The sequence below is a fragment of the Amblyomma maculatum genome, chromosome 11 (assembly GCF_055883805.1).
Source record: "Amblyomma maculatum isolate TAMU_Amacu chromosome 11, ASM5588380v1, whole genome shotgun sequence".
NCBI classification, from domain to species: Eukaryota; Metazoa; Arthropoda; class Arachnida; order Ixodida; family Ixodidae; genus Amblyomma; species Amblyomma maculatum.
The window spans coordinates 37727876-37747078 of record NC_139354.1 but is presented as its reverse complement, the minus strand read 5'-3'; the positions used below and the strand labels follow the sequence as shown (position 1 = coordinate 37747078).

At 48.4% G+C, this 19203-nt stretch overlaps 1 protein-coding gene across 1 annotated transcript; it reads right to left on the bottom strand.

The window, feature by feature from the left end:
* Positions 1 to 6265: 6265 nt before the first annotated feature.
* On the bottom strand, positions 6266 to 15183 carry LOC146173533 (uncharacterized). Its single transcript, XM_084583470.1, has 2 exons — positions 11846 to 15183; positions 6266 to 9793 (listed from the first exon to the last, which is right to left on the bottom strand). The coding sequence occupies exons 1-2, from the start codon at positions 12128 to 12130 to the stop codon at positions 8723 to 8725; spliced, it is 1356 nt and encodes a 451-aa protein (XP_084439596.1). The 5' UTR covers positions 12131 to 15183; the 3' UTR covers positions 6266 to 8722.
* Between the last annotated feature and the right edge of the window lie 4020 nt (positions 15184 to 19203).

The following is a 19203-nucleotide window of genomic DNA, read 5'->3' as shown; positions in this document are numbered from 1 at the left end:
AGCGGATCCGTCTCGTCCCCTTTACGTTTTTGCGGGGGTGGCCTGATTGTTTCAGGAATCATTTTCTCCTCTTCATTATTCCTCGGCTCAGGGCGAGCGACTACGACCTTTGTAGGCGGGGAAGAGGGCATCTGTTTCTGTACCTGTTTTTGGGGTACCAGTTGGTTCCTCGGTGGAGGAGGGGGGGGGGGGTGGTACTCTTTTCCATTCTTAAATTTTGAATCTCTGTAGTGAGCGTGCTGAGCATGCTCTTGAGCTCTCGATTCTCTTTTTCTAGTTTTTTTAGTTCTCTCGTCTGCCTCCCTATTTACCTGGGAACTGCTAACCGTGAAGCTTACCGTTTTTCGATCTTCGCTCGGACTGCGTCTGCGTGCAGGTGGTCCCCACGACGTCTTGGGGTCCCGTGTAAAGCACCCGGAGCTGCTGGCAGTGGATGAGTCGGCCAAGGTCCTCGAACTGGAGCGCCTTCGTCCAGAGCTGGATCGGTCCCTGTTACCGGAGCTCGAGCGGCGTCGCGTAGAGTTGGCGGTGGCTCCTTCCTCCAGCCTTGGGAAGTCCCCCTCTTTGGCTGTGAAGTGGTGGCAGTCCTTGCTGTTTGATCTCGATCTCCTTCTTAGTAGCCGGGGGTCCTCTTCACCATTTCTGGTTCTTGAGCGTCCCTCTCGCTCGCAGTTTTGCGTTGCATCAGCCATTTTCAGTTGTTCCTGCTGACCCAGTTTTTTCTCCCAACGTCTTTTTTTGGTGATGTATGGGGTTCTATATATCTCCCGGCATCGCTTGTCGCCGAGGAGGTGATTCTTTCCGCATAGCTGGCACTTCGGTTCGCACAGATGACCTTCTTTCGGGTTTTCCATGCCGCATCCGCGGCACTTTTTATTCGTCGGATCCGGACAGACGTCGTCTCGGTGTCCCATGCGCCCGCACGCGTGGCAAACTTCATATTTCTTCTTGTACAAGACGCATCTTTGCGCGAAAGGAGATAGGTACACCCAGCGCGGTACCTTCTGATCTTCGAAGAGGATTAGTATTGTCTTGGAGGTTGCTCCCAGTCTGCGAACACCGAGCACTGAAGGGTTCTCCTTTCTCCTGCGTATTCGCTCCAATAGCTCTTCGTTGGAATAGCGTAGGGGGACGTCGTGCACGACTCCCTTGCCGCAATCTTCAGGCATAGCGGGATAGGCCTTTACTTCTATATTTTCGCTGCCGCAAAGAACTGCGCGCAAAGGCGCGTACCTTCTTCCACGCTCTTCGCTAGTAGTGGCGATTAGTATGGACTGTTGCTTTGTATTTGCCGAGAAGATGTCGTTCTCGGCGTCCTTGAGCTCGATGCCGGCGGCGCGGGCGATCGATTCAGCCAGTTCAATCATTCCACCTTCTATTAGGCGGCTGACTCCGCCCCGGGGGCGTATTATTATTTTTTCGGCGTCCTTCGGTATCTGCACGGACTGCTTCTCTACCGATTTTGCCGCTAGCTTTCTTCCGATGGCGGCCTTGTGACCTGTAGTCCGCCGCTCTTCATCTTTGGTCGCGGTTCGCGTTTCCTCTTCGAGGGGCACTACGCGGCCTTTCTTTTTCGTAATAAACCACGTACCCTTAGTTAGCTCCGCGGGGTCGATAGTCTCTCCCTCCACCAGCTCCATTGCGTTGCTCATGCTCTTCTGTGGCTCCCGCCGCCGAGAGAGTCTTTCTTCTGCTAAGCCTACGGGTAGGCCTAGCGGTCCCGCATGGGCCGCCGAAAAGTAGGCAAATTAGTGTGCCTACCTCCGAACTAGCGGTCTCCACTTAACGTGTGTAGTCGAATCCAGCGGTATAATGCACGCCGTAGGTCGAAACTTGGACTTGAACAGCTGCGTTCGACGGAGCTCAACGAACGCGCGGCCTCTCACTCCTGCTGCCTGACCTGGAATCCCCATTGCTCCGCACTAGGGTATGACGTTTACCACGTCAATATTTTGGCACGTCCATGTTATATGATACATCGTGGGTTTTTCACCACACCACGGGCATAAGGGCGGATATGCCGTGGGGTTAATAATGTTTCGTACGTACAGATTCGAGAACGTCCCTGTCTGTAGTTTTCGCCACATACCCGCCTCTTCTTTGTTGAGATCTTTATGCGGTGGCGCCTACGTCTCGCCCCCCTATAATATGCAAGTATCGCCGAGTACTCGCAAGGCACCGACGTAGGTTCTTCAAGATCGGATGGTCCGGGAGCTCGGCACCGTACATATCCTCGAGCTACCCGATCCGCCTATTGATTTCCCGCCATTCCTGCGTGTCCCGGCACCCATATGATACTGTGCTGTAAGGTCTGATCACTCCTTCAGCGTTTTTTATTTCATCACAAGCCGCCTCAAGTAGCATACGCATGGCAGCCTTGTGCACCCTGCCGTCTCTAAAATTCTGGCAAGCCATTTGAGAGTCGGTTTGAATTGTTAGCGACCGTCTTTTACGAAAGCCTTCCACCACCGCTAGAGCCACGGCAACTTCTTCCGCTTCCGTTACAGAGCAGTCTCTGATCGATGCGCTTGCAACCTCCTTGTGTCTGGAGTTGACCACCGTCGCAACTGCCTTCTGTCTGTCCTTTTCGTACGTGGCTGCGTCCACATACATCACTCCTTCTTCTGGAGTCTTCTTTCCAAAGCTTTCACCCTTGCCTCACGTCTGTCCGCGTGGAGCCGAGGGTCCATGTTTCTTGGCATCGGGGCTACCCTTATCATTCGAACCCGGGTACTCCTGCACAATAGTCGGGCGTCTTACCACTGCACCACCCCGGCGGGGCAGCACGCACAACGCAACATCGGAGACGGGGAAAGTAAGAGAGAGAGCGCCTATGGCGATTCATGACACGGCGTATGTGAAATTCGAGCTCTGGTTGGACGGCGTTGCAAACGGCGTCCGACAAATGAATGGCGCGCAGCAGGAAGGACGCCGGTGGCGGCGCCGAAACGCGTCGGAAGCAACGGAGAGGTGAAGGCGTGCTCTTTGGCGTAGAAACCACGACGAGATGGCGCCACTGCAACTTCTTCTAGCGGCTGCTTCAGACACTTGTGCGTGTTTCTCTTTGTCGTTGCCCCATTGTGGTGTATTTATGCTTCTTTAGTAAATAATCCTGCATGCCGCTGTATTACCTAGATTCAGTGTAATTATGTAAGCAATTTTTTGTACCTTGGCTTTCTGAGCAGTTCAGCAGTGGTGAAAAATTGCGCCGTTCTGAGTTGTCTGCTACAATGAAGGGGTGATACGAAACGCTTGATTTGTTGCTGGATGTCCGTTATCATGCACCTCTCAGGCTAAATTTGTTTACCGGCGGACAATATTCTAATTCACTTTAACTGCGCATATGGTGAACTATACGATTCATCTGTCCGCGTGCACCTGCGCTCATATACATATACTTATTTTGTTTTTCTGAAACGGCTCAGCGGCCTCTGAAACGCATTTGATTCACTTTTACCCAGAATTCAAACATTCCCAACCCAATTTCCGGCATGTCTTAGCACGACGTTGCTTCGCACAGAAAGGTAAGAGGGGCAGTCAGGCAGGAGTGTATATGCACCGCATCAGGTGCCAGAGAAGGTTTTCCACGAGGAAGTCGCACTTCGGAGCCATTTATGCATGCATATGCATGCATAGTGCATAGTACATGCATAGTGTGGGACCCGTATACTAAATCTAATGTAAAAAATCTGGAAAGAATACAGAGAAGAGCTGTCAGGTTTATCTTCAATAAATATGCAAGGCCTGACTCCCCAACCACTTTAATGGAGACAAATAAAATAGAACTACTTGAACATCGAAGAAGAAAGCTTAGATTAGAATTTATTTATCAGGTATTACATAACAAACTCGGTTTGGATCCGTCATCATACTTAACGCCGGCACCAACCAGACAAACTCGTCAACACCATCCCAGTTCCCTAACTCCTATATTCGCTAGAACAGACACAAATTTTCGTTCTTTCCACGCACAGTAACAGATTAGAATCAGCTAGTTAATCCATTGTCCCATGAGTTTTAACCAATTGTTGCTATACTGTGTTGTCTTTTTTGAAGTGTTGCGTTTTCTTTTGTGCCTTGATTGACTTGTTCACCCACCCTGCTTGGACTCAGTGTCCGCAGTATTTTGTAAATAAATAAAAAGAAATTATCATGTGCACGTAGTACCGAAATATGCATTCGGGCTCAAAGTGGCGCTCGCAGACCGCTGAAGAATCTGTCAGTGGTGTGTACTCCCTATGAAGATTGCGCTCCCACCTTTTCCTGAGGTCATCGTCTCTAGGAGCGGCGGCGAACAGAGACGCCCTAGGAGCGCCCGGGTAAATGCTCCGACAGCCCGGCGCAAAGCACTGAGAGTCCGTCTTCCTCTTCGACATCGTGCCACACAGTGCGGACTACATAGCACTAAAATCATACCGACAGCACACAAGAGACGATTTATTAGTGTTAAAGCATTACCTCGTTATGATCACAGATTTCTGTCCGCAGACCGCGTCCACAGTCCTCGTACGCAGGCCGAGTCCGCAAGTAGACCAATCCCTTTCTCTATGAGTAGACTGCGTAAGAATGCCGCGTCCGTTCCGACTGCCCTCAGCCAGCAGCACAGAGGCAGCGTTTCGGGGCTAGTAAAAGGCGCCGCGGCGCCCCTTGCGGGAGGCGAGCCGTTTTGCTTCAGCTGTTCCGTTGGCGTGCGCCTGCGTTCGCGCCACTAGAGTATTCTAGTTCACTATAGGCGGGGTGGATACCGCGCGCACTGAACGTTCTGTTTGCTTGTGCGTCGTCTCGAGCTGTTCGCGACAAGATTTTACAAATATGCCGGTTAACGCGGCTCAGCACTGTTAGCAATCGCCTAATTTATTTTCCATTTTGGGCTTCGGCAACACCTCGGGGAAGCAACGTGGCAGGAGTTGGGCTCCGTAGAAAACAGCTTGGAGAGGGCGTACAAATTCAGACTCGCACAGCACGCTTCACTGGCCCTACTCCTTGCTTTAGAATTCCTAAAGCACCTAACTGACGCCCAGAAATGTACTCGTTTTGAAAAGAGGGTGCTGTGGAGACAGAATGAAGAAGCCAAACATGCAACACGTGCGTTCGAGCGCTGACTAACGCAGCTGGCCACAGTAACCCCATTATAAAAACAATCCACAATGGTATATTCCGTTGTTTTACGCGCAAACTATTTTCGTGCGGCACGGTAAACGCACGACGGAGAAGAAAGCAGGCCGCTAAAGACGAAAAAAAAAATGGAGATATATGAAAGGCAATAACAGAAATAAATGAAGGTCTGGGAAGAAGAAAGCAGTGCACAAACAGGCTGCAATCGGACGCGTATAAAGATATAAGCGTCGAAATTTAGAGTCAACAACTTTGTAAAACTGTACACTTATCCAAGAACAAACCATTTTCTTTTTCCATAAGCTGGACCATTGTTGTAACGGGTAGCTTTAAATTCCCAGAAATGCGCGCTATACTAAAGACATTTACTCTCAATGCATTATAGTTTGACAATGACTTAATTGTCCCCAAATGTTTTCATTCTAGGTAGTTTTTATGTTGCGTGCTCAAGCATCCGTCCGCTGCCTCGTGCGGACAGAAGAGAAAATAAAGAAAAAGAAGAGGGAAAGAAAGACGCGCGCCGCAACAGCCGTCGTCCATCACCGAAGCGGTGGCGGGTGCAATGACGGTCTACAACAGATAAAAATTCGATGGCAGGCAAGCCCCCGCCGCAAGTGGCGATGACCTTACCTGTCCCAGCCCCATCAGGGCCAGGAACAGCCACCCTCCGTCCCCTGCCATCTTCCTTTCCCCAAAACCTAACTTGCCCGACCACTGTGACGGATTACGCGGGTTCAATACCGACCGCCGGCGGCTGCGTTTCGATGGAGGTGAAACGAACAAAGTGGACTGTCGTGAACAAAGTGTGTCCCGCTTTTGCGGCGGCTGTCACGTGGCGTTCCTTGGCGCACGTTCAAGTGCGGGATTGCAGATAGCAGGAACGCTAGACAAGATGAGACTTCTCAGGCTTTCGCCTCTCACTACTTTAGTCGCTTAAGTCCCTCGTAGTTTTTTCACTGCAACGAACGTCGGCAAGAGGCTAACGATGGGAGGCAAATTATAGACCAACACCGTGTTAAACAAAATTTGGCACATTTGTGCCAATTTTTTAATGCGCTGTGTCGGTATTTGTCTAATGCTGTTGTGCTAATGTATTCGCATCTTTCAATACAGCAGAAATATACTTCAATTTCATGAGGCTTCTTATTTCTTTGTGATACTAGCAATACTTTCATTTAATGACAGCATAATGTTAAGCATGATACAGTCATAGGCATGCCAGCTTGAGAAGTATTTATTCAATAAACTATTCAATAAAGCAGTTGAGCTGTAGAGAGTTTGGTTTGGTTTGTGGGGTTTAACATCCCGATGCGACTCAGGATATGAGGGGGTTGGGTTGGGTTGTGGGGTTTAACGTCCCAAAGCGACTCAGGCTATGAGAGACGCCGTAGTGGAGGACTCCGGAAATTTTGACCACCTGGGGTTCTTTAACGTGCACTGACATCGCACAGCACACGGGCGCCTTGCTTTTCGCCTCCACCGAAAAGCGACCGCCGAGGCCGGGATTCGATCCCGCGCCCTTGGGAACAGTAGTCGAGCGCCGTAACTACTGCGCCACCCCGGCGGGGCTCAGGATAATGAGGGATGCCGTAGTGGAGGGCTCCGGAAATTTCGACCACCTGAGGTTGATTAGCGCCATTATTGGTGCACACACTCCCAGACACACCTAGAGTGCAATGGAATAGCTGTTCCGGTCTCAAAGGAGATTCCCTTGTCTTTTTGTGACAAGCTCGACCGGAAGACAGCTACATGTAGTGGGAGAAGGGGGTGGCCGTTTGGTGGCCAGTTTGATTAATTAATTGATTGATTGATTAAGCTTTATTTCTCGTCTCTACGACGGGAGGCTGGGACTAAAGGTACCAAGGGCCTGACAAAGGTTGCAGACCCTTACAAAAAAAAAAAAAGTTCAAGCCAGATTAAGCGTCGGAGTCAGAATTAAAAAGCGAAACAGACTTTATAGAGCAAAGGGGAGCCGTAGTGGAGGGCTGCGGAGTAATTTCGACCACCTGGGGATCTTTAACGTGCGCTGACATCGCACAGCACACGGACGCCTCTTCGTTTCGCCTCCATCGAAACGCAGCCGCCGAGGCCCCCATCCCTTACGGCGCGGTTCAGGTGTCCACAGAGCAAGTGTGACAGATACTGCGCCTTTCCCTTCCTATGAACCAACCAACCAACCAACTTTATAGAGCAAGAAACGATACAGAGGAAATCACACTAATACTTAAAATAATCAGAAGAGAAGCTCACGAAAAAAGCAATGCAAATCATGCAAGTAAAAAGGCTCTAATACAACACAGAGCCTTTACAACATCACACAATGCACTAGAGAGTCAAAGCAAAAACACTAAACTGGTCACTGGGCATTGTCGCAGACCGACGTAAGGAGAGTCATGATGGTGCAGTCCTGTAGACGTGCCTTTGTCCAGCGGCTTGACCTCGGCAGCCGAGCAATGCCACTGCAACACTCGCTTCAACACTGGCTATAGCACTGGCTGACTGGCTAACTATCCGAAGCGACGCGCCCTAAATAAATAGGGAGCACCGCGTCAGTCTGTTATAAAGCGCCAAGGCATGCCTTGCACATATACGTAACTTTCAGCCTAGAAGTGTCCTGCATTCTATACCGCTGAGACACGCGTCGTGATTGATCAGCTTCGGTCGAAGGCTTCTGGACAAATCGGTTGATTCTCCGACCGAATGAGTCACCGCCGCCGCCAAGTGATGAGGATGGGGTGACGCCGATGCCCGCCAGGCTACGAGCTCTTCTTACGCGGAAAAGGAGAAATTTCTCCTAACTTCTGGAACCCTCTACGCGACGCCACGCGCGCGCTTCCCTTGAGCTGAGTAAAAAAAAACGTGCGGCGCCGATTTTGTCACACGAGCCCAGAAGTGAAGTCGAAATTAAGGAGCAAACTGGATTGCAGTGGGAAAAAGTATTTGGTTCGCCAACCTAGGCGGAGCACAAGAGTCCAACACTGCTCACAGTTGCCGTGGGGCGAATACTTTGGCCAGGCAGAAAGCTTCCATTATTTCCGCGTCAGGGCCATCAGAATTTTAACTTCTGCTTTCGTCCGCTGAAATGAAATCAGGGGGACTTCTGTGCTGTCAAGCATGCAAAGCGCGCTGCAAGATGATTTAAAATTTTGTGGAGAAAAACATGTAAAAGTAAAAGCTAAACGCCACAGAGAATAAGAAAAAAAAAAAAGAGCACTCGCGATGGGCCACGTTATCCGAGAAAGTTGTGCAACGAGAGAGTCCTAAAGGTATAGAGAACCCTTTAAGAAACAGCAAATCAGCGAGGGACATGTTATTACCGAGTCCCGTGCCCAACTTGCGGTAAACGAAGTGCCAGCGTCAAACAGCTCTGCCGAATTTCCTGAAAGGGCATACGAAACCAGTAGTTGTACTTAAAATGATTTAGATATAACAAATGTCACTGTGGTAAAACTGTGATTGCTAAAATATCTTCGAAACGTAAGTGCTGCAACATGAAAGCTTTGTCCAGAACAGACATTTAAAGAAATAAATTTCTTCAGCGCAGATTCAGGTCCACGCAGAAGGCAAGTTCTCTCTCCACGTCCAAAAAAAAGAGCTGAGTTTCCCTTCAGATCAGTGCATATTTAAGCAGAAGGCAGTCGTTCTTTACGAAGCCGTCGCGCTGAAGGTCATTTAAAAGGAACGATGGTAGTGGCGCGCCTAATGCATGTTCGTTCGCCCTTACCGGAAGCCCGGTAACCATCCAGCAGGGAGGGAGCATAAAACTATCGGACCATACTTCACCGGTGTCGGGATGTATGACACTCAACTTGCCGGTTATCTGCAACGGCCATTCGAGAGAACCGTCCATCTCACCCTTGTGCAACAGAACCCAAGCATGGAGTGCCACAGTGTTTGCGTGTGCCACAAGGCGTACACCGGGAGACATAAAGTAGCCTCGAATGTAAACGCGGTCACACATATAATTGACCGCCCCATTTATGGTAGCACTGACCTGCAGGTCATGTATTTCTTTCACGACGAATTGATAGAGGGTCGTTTGAAACGAAGTTTGAGCTATCGCCGCGTCGAGACAGTGCTTGGCTTCTCGACTTGCTTCTAGGAGTTCAGAGTGCATCACGTCGATTCTTATAGCATTTCCAGCGAGGCCTTTGCGAATCTTATTATAAGCACATTTCAGTTTCTGACTGAGGTGTTGATCTAGTTTGCTTATCCTCCTGGAAATCGTCCTGAGGTATTCACTCGGCTCACCACCACGCTCATCAGCACTGGTAGGTTCAGCAGCGTTTTGCGCGAAAGAGCCATGACTGACATCCTCCTTCAGTGCTTCTATGCTGCTGCAGATTTCACCGAGTTTCTTATTGAAGATTTTACGGTCGTCAAGAATCCGTTGCATCCCAGATTTTAGTTGAGCAGTGCGTTGGTCCAGCAGTCCAAGGAACGATTCTAACGCCGCATCGTCACTCCCGTTCAGCTTTGGTTTGCCTGAAGGCGATGGGGTGTGCGATCGAGGTCTGCATTGCGATCTGAGGTGTGCGTTGACGTCTCTGCAGAGAACGGATGCCGAACATTTCGGACAAGAGGTAGAGTGGTGGCAGCACTGGTTGTGGAAATGCTCGTTGAGGTCAGAGGCCGCCATCACGGCTTTGCAGCCAAACTGTTCGTTCCAGCGTCTGACCTGCGAGTAAAAGAGAAGAGGCAATATGCTACGGCCAATGATTGAGCGCATGCATGAGCAGGCTTATTGCACTTGTGGCTTATTGTACTCCAAAGCTCTTCTGCCAATCTGAGCAACACCGCCTGAGAATAGAGATGTATCTTTCCCCCCTGTAACATGAACTGCTAAGCCACTCGGTTCACGCGTATGGAAAACCCCGTCGGCACAATAGCTGAGTTTACAACTAGCCGAATTTGAGATCATTCAGCAGATTTAAATGTCTTCCATAGCATGTGTGAAGGGGTAGAGCGTTAGAAAGAGACAGCATGCAAGGAGATATTACAAATGATCACATATGCGATTTGGAGTAGGCGTTTGGGGAGCGCAATTGGCATTGGTGCCGGTGCCTGACATGAGTCTCCAATGCTTGGCACATCACGTGCCTCGTTGTCTTATCTTTAGCTTGTATGCTAATCTCGCCGTTCTGGCGCAATGTCCAGGGGCATCCGCCGTCTGGCACTAAGGTTGTCGAGAGCTTCACATGCCTGATGCTAATTGTGTACCTTTTCTTTCGTGCTCTACAGTACACAGCTCAACAAATGCATATTTATTCCTGACTCATGCAGTGCATACATGAGGGTACACTAGGGAGGGGAGGGGGGGGGGGGGAGGTGTGACCCTTTTTGCGACTTCGGCTTCGGAGTTTCTGGCCCAGTCAACAGCTCGTTAACGGGAACGAAGTAACGAAGATGAACTCAAACTTCGCAAGTAGCATATATATTTCATTGTATACGAGTGAGGACGCTTTGTAATACGCTGAGTTTGCTATCGACTGCATAAAAAGGTACCCCCCCCCCCCCCCCATGTAACTAGTAACCATATCGAGCTCTTCGGCTTGCGATGTGCCCCCTGGCCACATGATATATACTCATACACTTGCGCAGAGTTTCATTTACCGATTCTTCATCACCCGTCTAGTAGTTCTGACGCCCACTTCTGGAACAGGGTGATGGACCGGACTTCTTAAGTTCTAGGTGGTGACGAGTTAATCTGCTTGCTTAACATTCGTAAAAGAGCCAATTGCGCTTGTGACGACACTCGATCGTTCTGGGTATACCCTGCTCGAAGTCATAAAACTGATTGCTGTACCACGCACACATTATTGCGGCCCTTCAAACACCCTCCTCGCAACGTCGTTTGCGTCCAAAAATTCTTACTATTGTTTAATGAATCCTGATGATTCGATTTTCTTGAAAAGATGCCCGATGACCAAATGGTGCGAATCCGAGCTGCTCTAATGACGAAGTCAAAGCAAATGAGACGTGTTCCCTGCCTAACCGTTCCTCGTATATGCCTTCAATGTCAGGAGCGTAGCCAAAGGGGAAAGAGGCGGAGGGGCTTATATGGCTGCAGGCCCCCGTTGAAACTTTTTCGGATCGCTAGTGACAAAAAAAAAAAAAAAACGCCGGATACTCAAATCTTTTTGGATTTTGCTTACAGCGTCTATTTCACGCAGTGCGAACATTACGAAGAGCATTTCCATGGCGAGCAGTCTCGTCGCGGCATCAAATTCATTAAAATAACTGTCCTCAACTTGTTCATTTCAAGTCCTTTACGTTTTTAAAATCAGTTGTATGCCCTGTTCTGCTGGCTTCCTACTGATAGTACTGTTCAGTAAAGTTCGCAATATTCTATACTTATTAATAGCAAAAACATGGCGTGATTGAAAGCAGTTATTTCTGCCACAATTTTCGGAATACATGAATGTATTCCTATACAAAAAAATTACGCATTTCACTACTATAGTCTTGTCAATGCGCAGCCTTCAAGTATTCGTTTGCAGCATCTAATACGCTGGGAATTACATCCAGTTCTTGTTCAAATTTTCGATTCCTGCACAAATTGTACAAGGAGGAAGCCACGCAACAACGTCAGCCCCCCTCAAGCTGCAACGTAGCGGCTGTGAGCGTTCTTGAGAAATACGCTTCCAGCTTTCGAACTGATCGTCTACGCCGAAACCACACCTGCACTCTAAGCGAAGTGTGCGCGCCCTATCCATTCCTTCACACTCACCTGATTAAGGAGAAGCGCGTCGAGAGCGATCCCGTGCTTGCTGACGCCCTCGTCCGGGAACTGGTGGCCGTCCAGGGGACAGACTCGAGCATCACCCTTGGCGCACTGCTCGTAACAGGACGCACACAGGACGTGCTGGCAGGGAAGATGAGCGGTCACACGGCGCACCAGAGCGCACGCGCCGCACACCAAAGTACGAGGAATCGGCTCCACGAAACGGAGGGGCCTCCAGTCCAGCACCGGTGAAAAACCGACGAGCGTGAACTGCGTTCCTACCATAGCCATCGATCACAACGTCTATATGCTCGGTGCTACTCGGCTCTGCGCGAAATACCGTTCCTGTCTATCAATGTGCCGCGAGGAATCTTTTATCTCTTTCCTTCTTAGCGAAGATTAGTTTTGATATTTGCTGACAGAACAGATCCTGCGCTAGATCGGTTTATTTCTTGAATGACAAAGATAAGGCAAGAAGCGCTGCTCCTTTCGTGCATTTTCAAAATAGATTGCAATTGAAACGTCATTAAACTATTTGTCTCAACTCTTGCTGTGGTAACGCGAACTCTTAACGAACGTACACCTCCATGTGTGCTCTATAAGAGATAAATATGTTTTAAAAATTTAGCTATTGTGTTTCTATGGGTCGCGCTGATCGTACCCACAGTAGCGGGCGATGTTCTTGCGCACACTGCGTGAGCTTAAAAAAAATGCATCTTGGAAATGACGTTTCATACTTTCAAAATATTGTTAGGGGAAGGCCATTGTAGGGCCACTGTAGGGGGATTAATGCGATATGGCCAGCGCAGGAACAAGCAAAACAAATAGGCCTGTTATCGGATGTGCGCCAGTCGTCTGGATTACGTCGACGTGGGGCGATGTAAGGGTCTCATTTGCTGTCGATATCACCTGGTGTTGGGGCGGTAAGTCTTCACACAAAGATGACGGTGTTAGGGAGGCGGGCGAATGACCGTGAGATGCGACATTGTTTTGCAGTTTATGGTATTTTTCGGCATTTTCGGCATTCTCTTATGATGGTATCGATATTGCCGCAGTGTTTATACGCAAGCAAATTGACTGCATCGATTGGTATGCCTTTCACGACATGGCCAATTAATTAACGTTATTGGACTCCGACATTTTGTAATCTACTTTGTTGCAAAGGCATATGTTTAGCCTGGTTTGGGGGGGTTTACGTCCCAAAGGCACTCAGGCTGTGATAAACACCACAGTACAGGGCTCCGGAATTAATTCTGGGGAACAGCGCAACAAAAAAAATAAAGGCGGGAAAAGGACGAGGCAAAGGCTGTTCTCACAGAGGACGTGTTGTTATGTCTTTCCTTCTTTGTTGCGCTGTTCCCCAGTATAAATGCCTACAACTTACCCAGATTTCAGCTTTATACTCAAAAGGCTCCGGAAATTTTGAGCACATGGGGTTCATTAACATGCACTGACATCGCACAGCCCACGGATGCCATTCCGTTTTGCCTCCACCGAAAAGCAACCACCGCATCCGGGATTCGATCCCGCATCCTTGGGAACAGCAGTCGAGCACCCTGCATCACCACGGCGGGCGCAAAGCCGCAAAGGGGTAGGCCACGCAAAATCTCACTAGTGGGTATGTGCCATTATCTGAGGGCACAATAAGAGCAATTTCAGTCAGCGCTTCTGCTATCGCTCCTCGTGTTCGATCTGACTGTCTAGGGGTTGTATTCGCCGTTGATCTTCCCTGTCCCAATACCTTTAAATAAATACGCATCCTACATTTGGTGGAGTCGCTGGCTCAGTGCATCGATCCTGGAGCTACGCAGCCACACTCTCCTGGCACCCATGATGCCGTCCGTAGACACCAAGCCGCGCAGGCAGGTCCGACTGTCATCCGTGCCGGCTGCCTTCGCCAGCGGGACCCAACTATCTTCAGCGGGACCTATGACTATGACGTAGAAGATTTGCTCAACTCCTACGAACGGGTGAGCCTTTACAACAAGTAGAATGACGACACAATGCCGAACAATGTCCTATTTCATATTACCGGCGTGGCTAACTTGCGGTACCGGAACCACGAGGGGGACATCCGAAGTTGGGCCGTCTTCAAAGCGACTTTCTCTGAAGTGTTTGGCCGTCCAGAAGTCAGAAAACTCCGCGCCAAACAACGCTTGCGTGAACTCTCGCTGCAGATGGGCGAAAGCTTTACGGATACGCAGAAGATGTCGACTTACGTAAGCGAGAGAACACCAACATATCGGAAGCTCACTGGATAAAGCACCTCTTGAAAGACATAGACGAGGACGCAACTATCATATGTTTTTAACCCGTGACTTGCGCACCATTGCCAAAGTCTTCACGCTCTGCCAGGGCTTCGAGGAGCTGCGCAAGCAAAGGACGCTGATTCGTCAGCACCCAAGGCAAGTGGAATCGCTTGTCTTGCTGAAGCAGATAAAATATTTAGTTCCTAAAGAGGTGCACGTCAGCGTTGATCAAGAACAGCCACCGTATTTGGCGTCTGCTCTGTGTCAGACCATTCCAACTAATAGTTTTTAAAGATAACTGGCTGAATTCCAACCACATTCGACGGAAGCAGGTGGTGAAAGACAGCTAGGCAGGTCAATTATGTCGTTTTCGAGGGTAAGGTGGCTCTTGCTTGTATAGGCCTAAGCTAGCGATGTGTAAGACTAGCTAGCAATGCACATACGCGCATCGCATCGCTTTTGAGCTTTCAACAGTTGCTGCAGCTCGTTCTATTATGTGGTGTATCTTCATATTTGCAACTGAAAAAGAGCCTTCAAAGCAAAAGTGCAAAGAAGGACGCAGGATTTTTTCAGAGACGACAAAAATATATCGAGCATTGCTGAAATACATCGCTGACCATCGAAATGTGCACAGCCGCCGGGCGACGCTTCCTTGAATGTTTACATGCACTAAATACTTAATCGGAAGTTTAATCATTGGCGCCTCTGCTTCACTGGCAGCATGCGAAGTTAGAACATGCAATATGGCAAGCATTATTGCACTGGATATCTCTGTATGCAGCAAAACAAATTTTATATACGTGCCGAAAGCTAGGGTTTGGCTTGGTCGAGCTTTTTGTTATTTGACATGTTAGGCTTCACTGCGGTTAAGACACTGAGATAATGTTGCGGTTTACTATTTGAATAAAGCACATGTTTATTCATTGTTTAATTTATAGATGCGAAGTCAGATCGGTGGTCTATAAAGTAGTTTGCCACAGTCTCAGTTTTGGACGTGCTGTATCTAGACAATGAAAAGGAAATAAAAAGAAGAATAAGATTGGGATGGAGCGCATTTGGCAAGCACTCGTAGATTATGACTGGCAGCTTACCGGTATCGCTCAAGAGGAAAGTATACAACAGTTGCATCTTGTCTGTACTCACCTATGGGGCTGAAACGTGGAGGCTAACCAAGAGGGTTCTACTTAAGTTGGGGACCACCCAGAGGGCTACGGAACGAAAAATGGTAGGGGTAACATTAAGAGATAGGAAGCCTGCAGAGTGGGTCAGAGAAATAAGTCTAGTTACTGACATTCTAGTGGAAATTAAGAAGAAGAAATGGACATGGGCAGGACATGTAGTGCGAAGAGAGGATAACCGATGGTCGCTTAGGGTAACAAACTGGATTCCAAGGGAAGGAAAGCATAGCAGGGGGTGGCAGAAAGTTAGGTGGGAGGATGAGGTTAAGAAGTTCGCAGGGGTCAAGTGGATGAAGCTAGCACAAAACCGGGTTCATTGGAGAAATATGGGAGAGGCCTTCGCCCTGCAGTTGGCATAGTCAGGCTGATGATGATGTGTATCTAGACGTGATGGTCTCTCTTTGCTACACATGATCAATGGCGGTTCGCCGTTGCGTAGTCTCAACTTGAAGATGAGATGCCAAATTAAGGTCTAACTTCACTTTCATCAACTCACTGAGCTTCGACTTCTTGCTGTACCTTAGGACGATATTCTCCTTGTAGTTCGGCAGCGACTGGGCGTCCTTGCTGATCCGATACTTGGCGGCGCCATTTAGCGAGACATTCTTCCCGTTGAAAAGTTCTTGACGTTGCAAAGTTTCCTATATAAGGAAATATAAAACAACATAGCCATTCACGGTCGTGCAGTAATTTGGCCAGTGAAGCTTCAGTATAGATCACATACCTGAGGAGCTTCGTGAGCTCTTTCGTGAGCTAGGGCGCACGCCGAGTTACACGAGCTAGAGAGAATTTGTCCTGGTGCCTATGCAGAAGAAATGAATGTTAAAGCAGACCTTAACAATTTTCAATTGAGAGATATAAGGGGGCCCTAATAATGTCTAGATCAAATAGGTTTCTAGAAGAACAGCCATCTCGACAGGGCCTGAGTGATGAAATGCAGACTGATCTTGCCAAGGAAATATTAGAAATTAAATATGGCAGTTTAACCTACAGTGACGCGTTTGGAATGCCAGATTCTTACTTTGACTATTATAGGCAAGCGTCATGTTTGTAAACAAAGGTGGCGCTGCGATCGGCAGCGACAGGGGTGTAGACAAAACGCAGCGTGCCTACACTGTGCCAAGCGACGCCGCCTTCAAAAGCAGTTCGCGCGTGCTAATATTCTAAAGCGTAAGCTTTGCTTGTGCGTAGAAATAGTTTGGTCTATGCTTGGAGAGTAGTTAAGCTCTTTACTAGCCGATTACTGCTGGAATTACTTGGAGAAGAGAGCTGCATTGACTTCCTTCTCCGTGGCCTCAACAGCGTGCGGCTACGGTGGGCGACTTAGCAACGTTAGACTGTAGTGACTGAATAAATTTAATGAAAACGAGAAATCACAATGCATAAGAAAAACTAATATATAGTGAACACTGTCCAACTTCCGGGCATGCAAGGACGATGATATGATTGATTGGAAGTGCGTTTTTCATATGACGACTATTTTGATGGGTACCTTTTTTGCTGCTCCAAGCACCTTCACTCTAAAGAACAATATTACCGGCAACTATACTGAACTAGAACTCATATTTTTAGCTCACTGTACCAGCAACTTAAGTCATAAAACTTCACTGAATAAGAACCCAATCTTCTAGTTCTTTGTAACATTCGCCTAATGGGCGCGCTGCCAACTTGTTTTATCCTGCTCGATAAAAAGACGTTCGACGTCTGTTAATATCGTTTAATATCGCACAGACGTAGTCAGGGTCATTCACAGGTTAATATATACGTGAAGGCTCGTAAGAATGCTGTATTTTTTTTTTTTTTTTTTGCTACAAGTGATGTTCTCCACGATGTCCACGATCACTTGCAACGCAATCTGCGCGATCTGCTGAGCATTTTTTAATATATAGGGGAAATTTTTATTCAAATGCGCGTCATCTTATTCGGCTTATTTTTTATCCCTAATAGTCAATTCCACTTTAGGAAATTAAACTTAATGTACCGCATATACCACAATTAAATATCTTGCTCGATCAGAGCTGGTTGTACGTGATTAATTCGTTCATTATGATCTTAATGACCTTCAAAATTAAACTTTAATACTCTGAGAAATAGCGCTGCTTGACTTTGTCCGGATCCTAACGATGTTCACTCGATTTCTAGGACCGTTGATGAAGTGCGCGTCACTCCTTGAAATTCGGGAAAGTGAAAACAGAGAAAAGCTACTTCGCAACTATTGGCCTGTTTCGGCAATATCGCGCTGGAGTGACCGCTCAAGGTAACTGCAGTTGCCTTTGCAGCAGCTTTTGTGTCCTTTTCTGTACGAAAATGTGCACGGGTAGTACCGCAGATGAATGAAACTCACAGCGCGGTTTCCTAGCTGCGTTCGATTAAGATCATACGCGCACGAAATATCACGTCTAAACTTCTTATGGCCTGATAGTATATACACCAAAACGTGAACGAGCTGCAGGTATTTGTTATTGCGCTATTTGTTATGTGGCCGAAAAACAATCACGGCAATTAAGAGTTGCAATGATCAAGTTTCAGAGCAGAAGTGCAACGCACGTTAGCTGCCAAGGCAATCCGTCGCCGAAGGGCCTACAATTGCCACGCTCAATGCCTCTGTCATTCGCTCTCATCTTCATCCGACCGCAAGAAACAAGTGAAAACAGGTACCACTTTCTTTTTGTGCCTTGTGGCGAAAACAACCGCACCACACATTGCAGGAATATCGGGAATAATGCTCAAAAACGCAGCAAGCGCCGCGCATCCAATGCAGACGGCCCGTGCTTTTGCCTACACCACGAAAGTCACTGCTGTCGCCAGCGCCGCCGCATCTCCACTGACGCACGGGAGTTGTGGGACCAAAGTAGGAGATGAGATTCCAGTCGCTTGCTCAAAGCTTTTCCTAAACTTGGCGATGAGCAGCGCGCTGTAGTAGAGGGACCGATCACTTTAGTTGAGGTTAAATCTGCTATTTGTAAATTTTAGGGTCAGAAATGCCCTCGGCCGGATGGTAGCGAGTTTCCTAAAACATTTTGATCCTGCCTTGCACTTGTTTCGCTGGATGTTTTCCAAGCATCTTTTGAGGCTGGTTTTCTGTCTCCCACTTCCTATTCTAGGCATACTATAGTAATACCAAAAAGCAGACAGTAATCACTTGAAGACTGTTGTAGATTATCGTCCAATTTCCCTCTGCAATGTGGATTACGAAATTTTCGCTAAGGTTTTTTTATGGCCGTATGTAGCTGGTAGTCACAAACTTAACCGGAATGCACCAGGGCTGTGGCATTAGGGAACCGCAGTATAAAAACCCATATCCATATTATACGTTCAGCCACGCGTCTGCAGCAATGGGACAGCCGAGGACTGTGCCCCGCCTCTGCTTCCCGCAGCCGCCGGTAGGTGGCTTTCAGTGGCGCCACTACAGAGGATGCATGGGGCGTATAGCTCAACCTTATGCCCTTGAGCAAAATATCGCATATATTTGCATCTGCAAGATTGCTAACAAGGAATCGTGACGGACTTTATCAAACTCCTTTTCATGCAGTCGTTCCATCGTCGCCAATGTCGCTGGAGCGACTGAATCCTTTTCTGGAAGATTCCCTCGGTTAAGCGTTGAGCGAAGAGAAAATTCCGCAGACACATTGTTCGCGCGGAGGCGCGCTTTTGATTATCTTCAGTTGGCCAAACGGCGCGGCGCCCTCTCCCCTGTCTGTGTGCGCCTGGGCACTGTAACTCTGAGCACTGCCCCGCCGGGGTGGTGCAGTGGTAAGACGCCCGACCCCTGTGCCGGAGTACCCGGGTTCGAACCCGACCTCGGCGGCTGCGTTTCGATGGAGGCGAAACGAAGAGGCGTCCGTGCGCTGTGCGATGTCAGCGCACGTTAAAGATCCCCAGGTGGTCGAAATTACTCCGTAGCCCTCCACTACGGCTCCTCTTTCTCTCTTTCTAC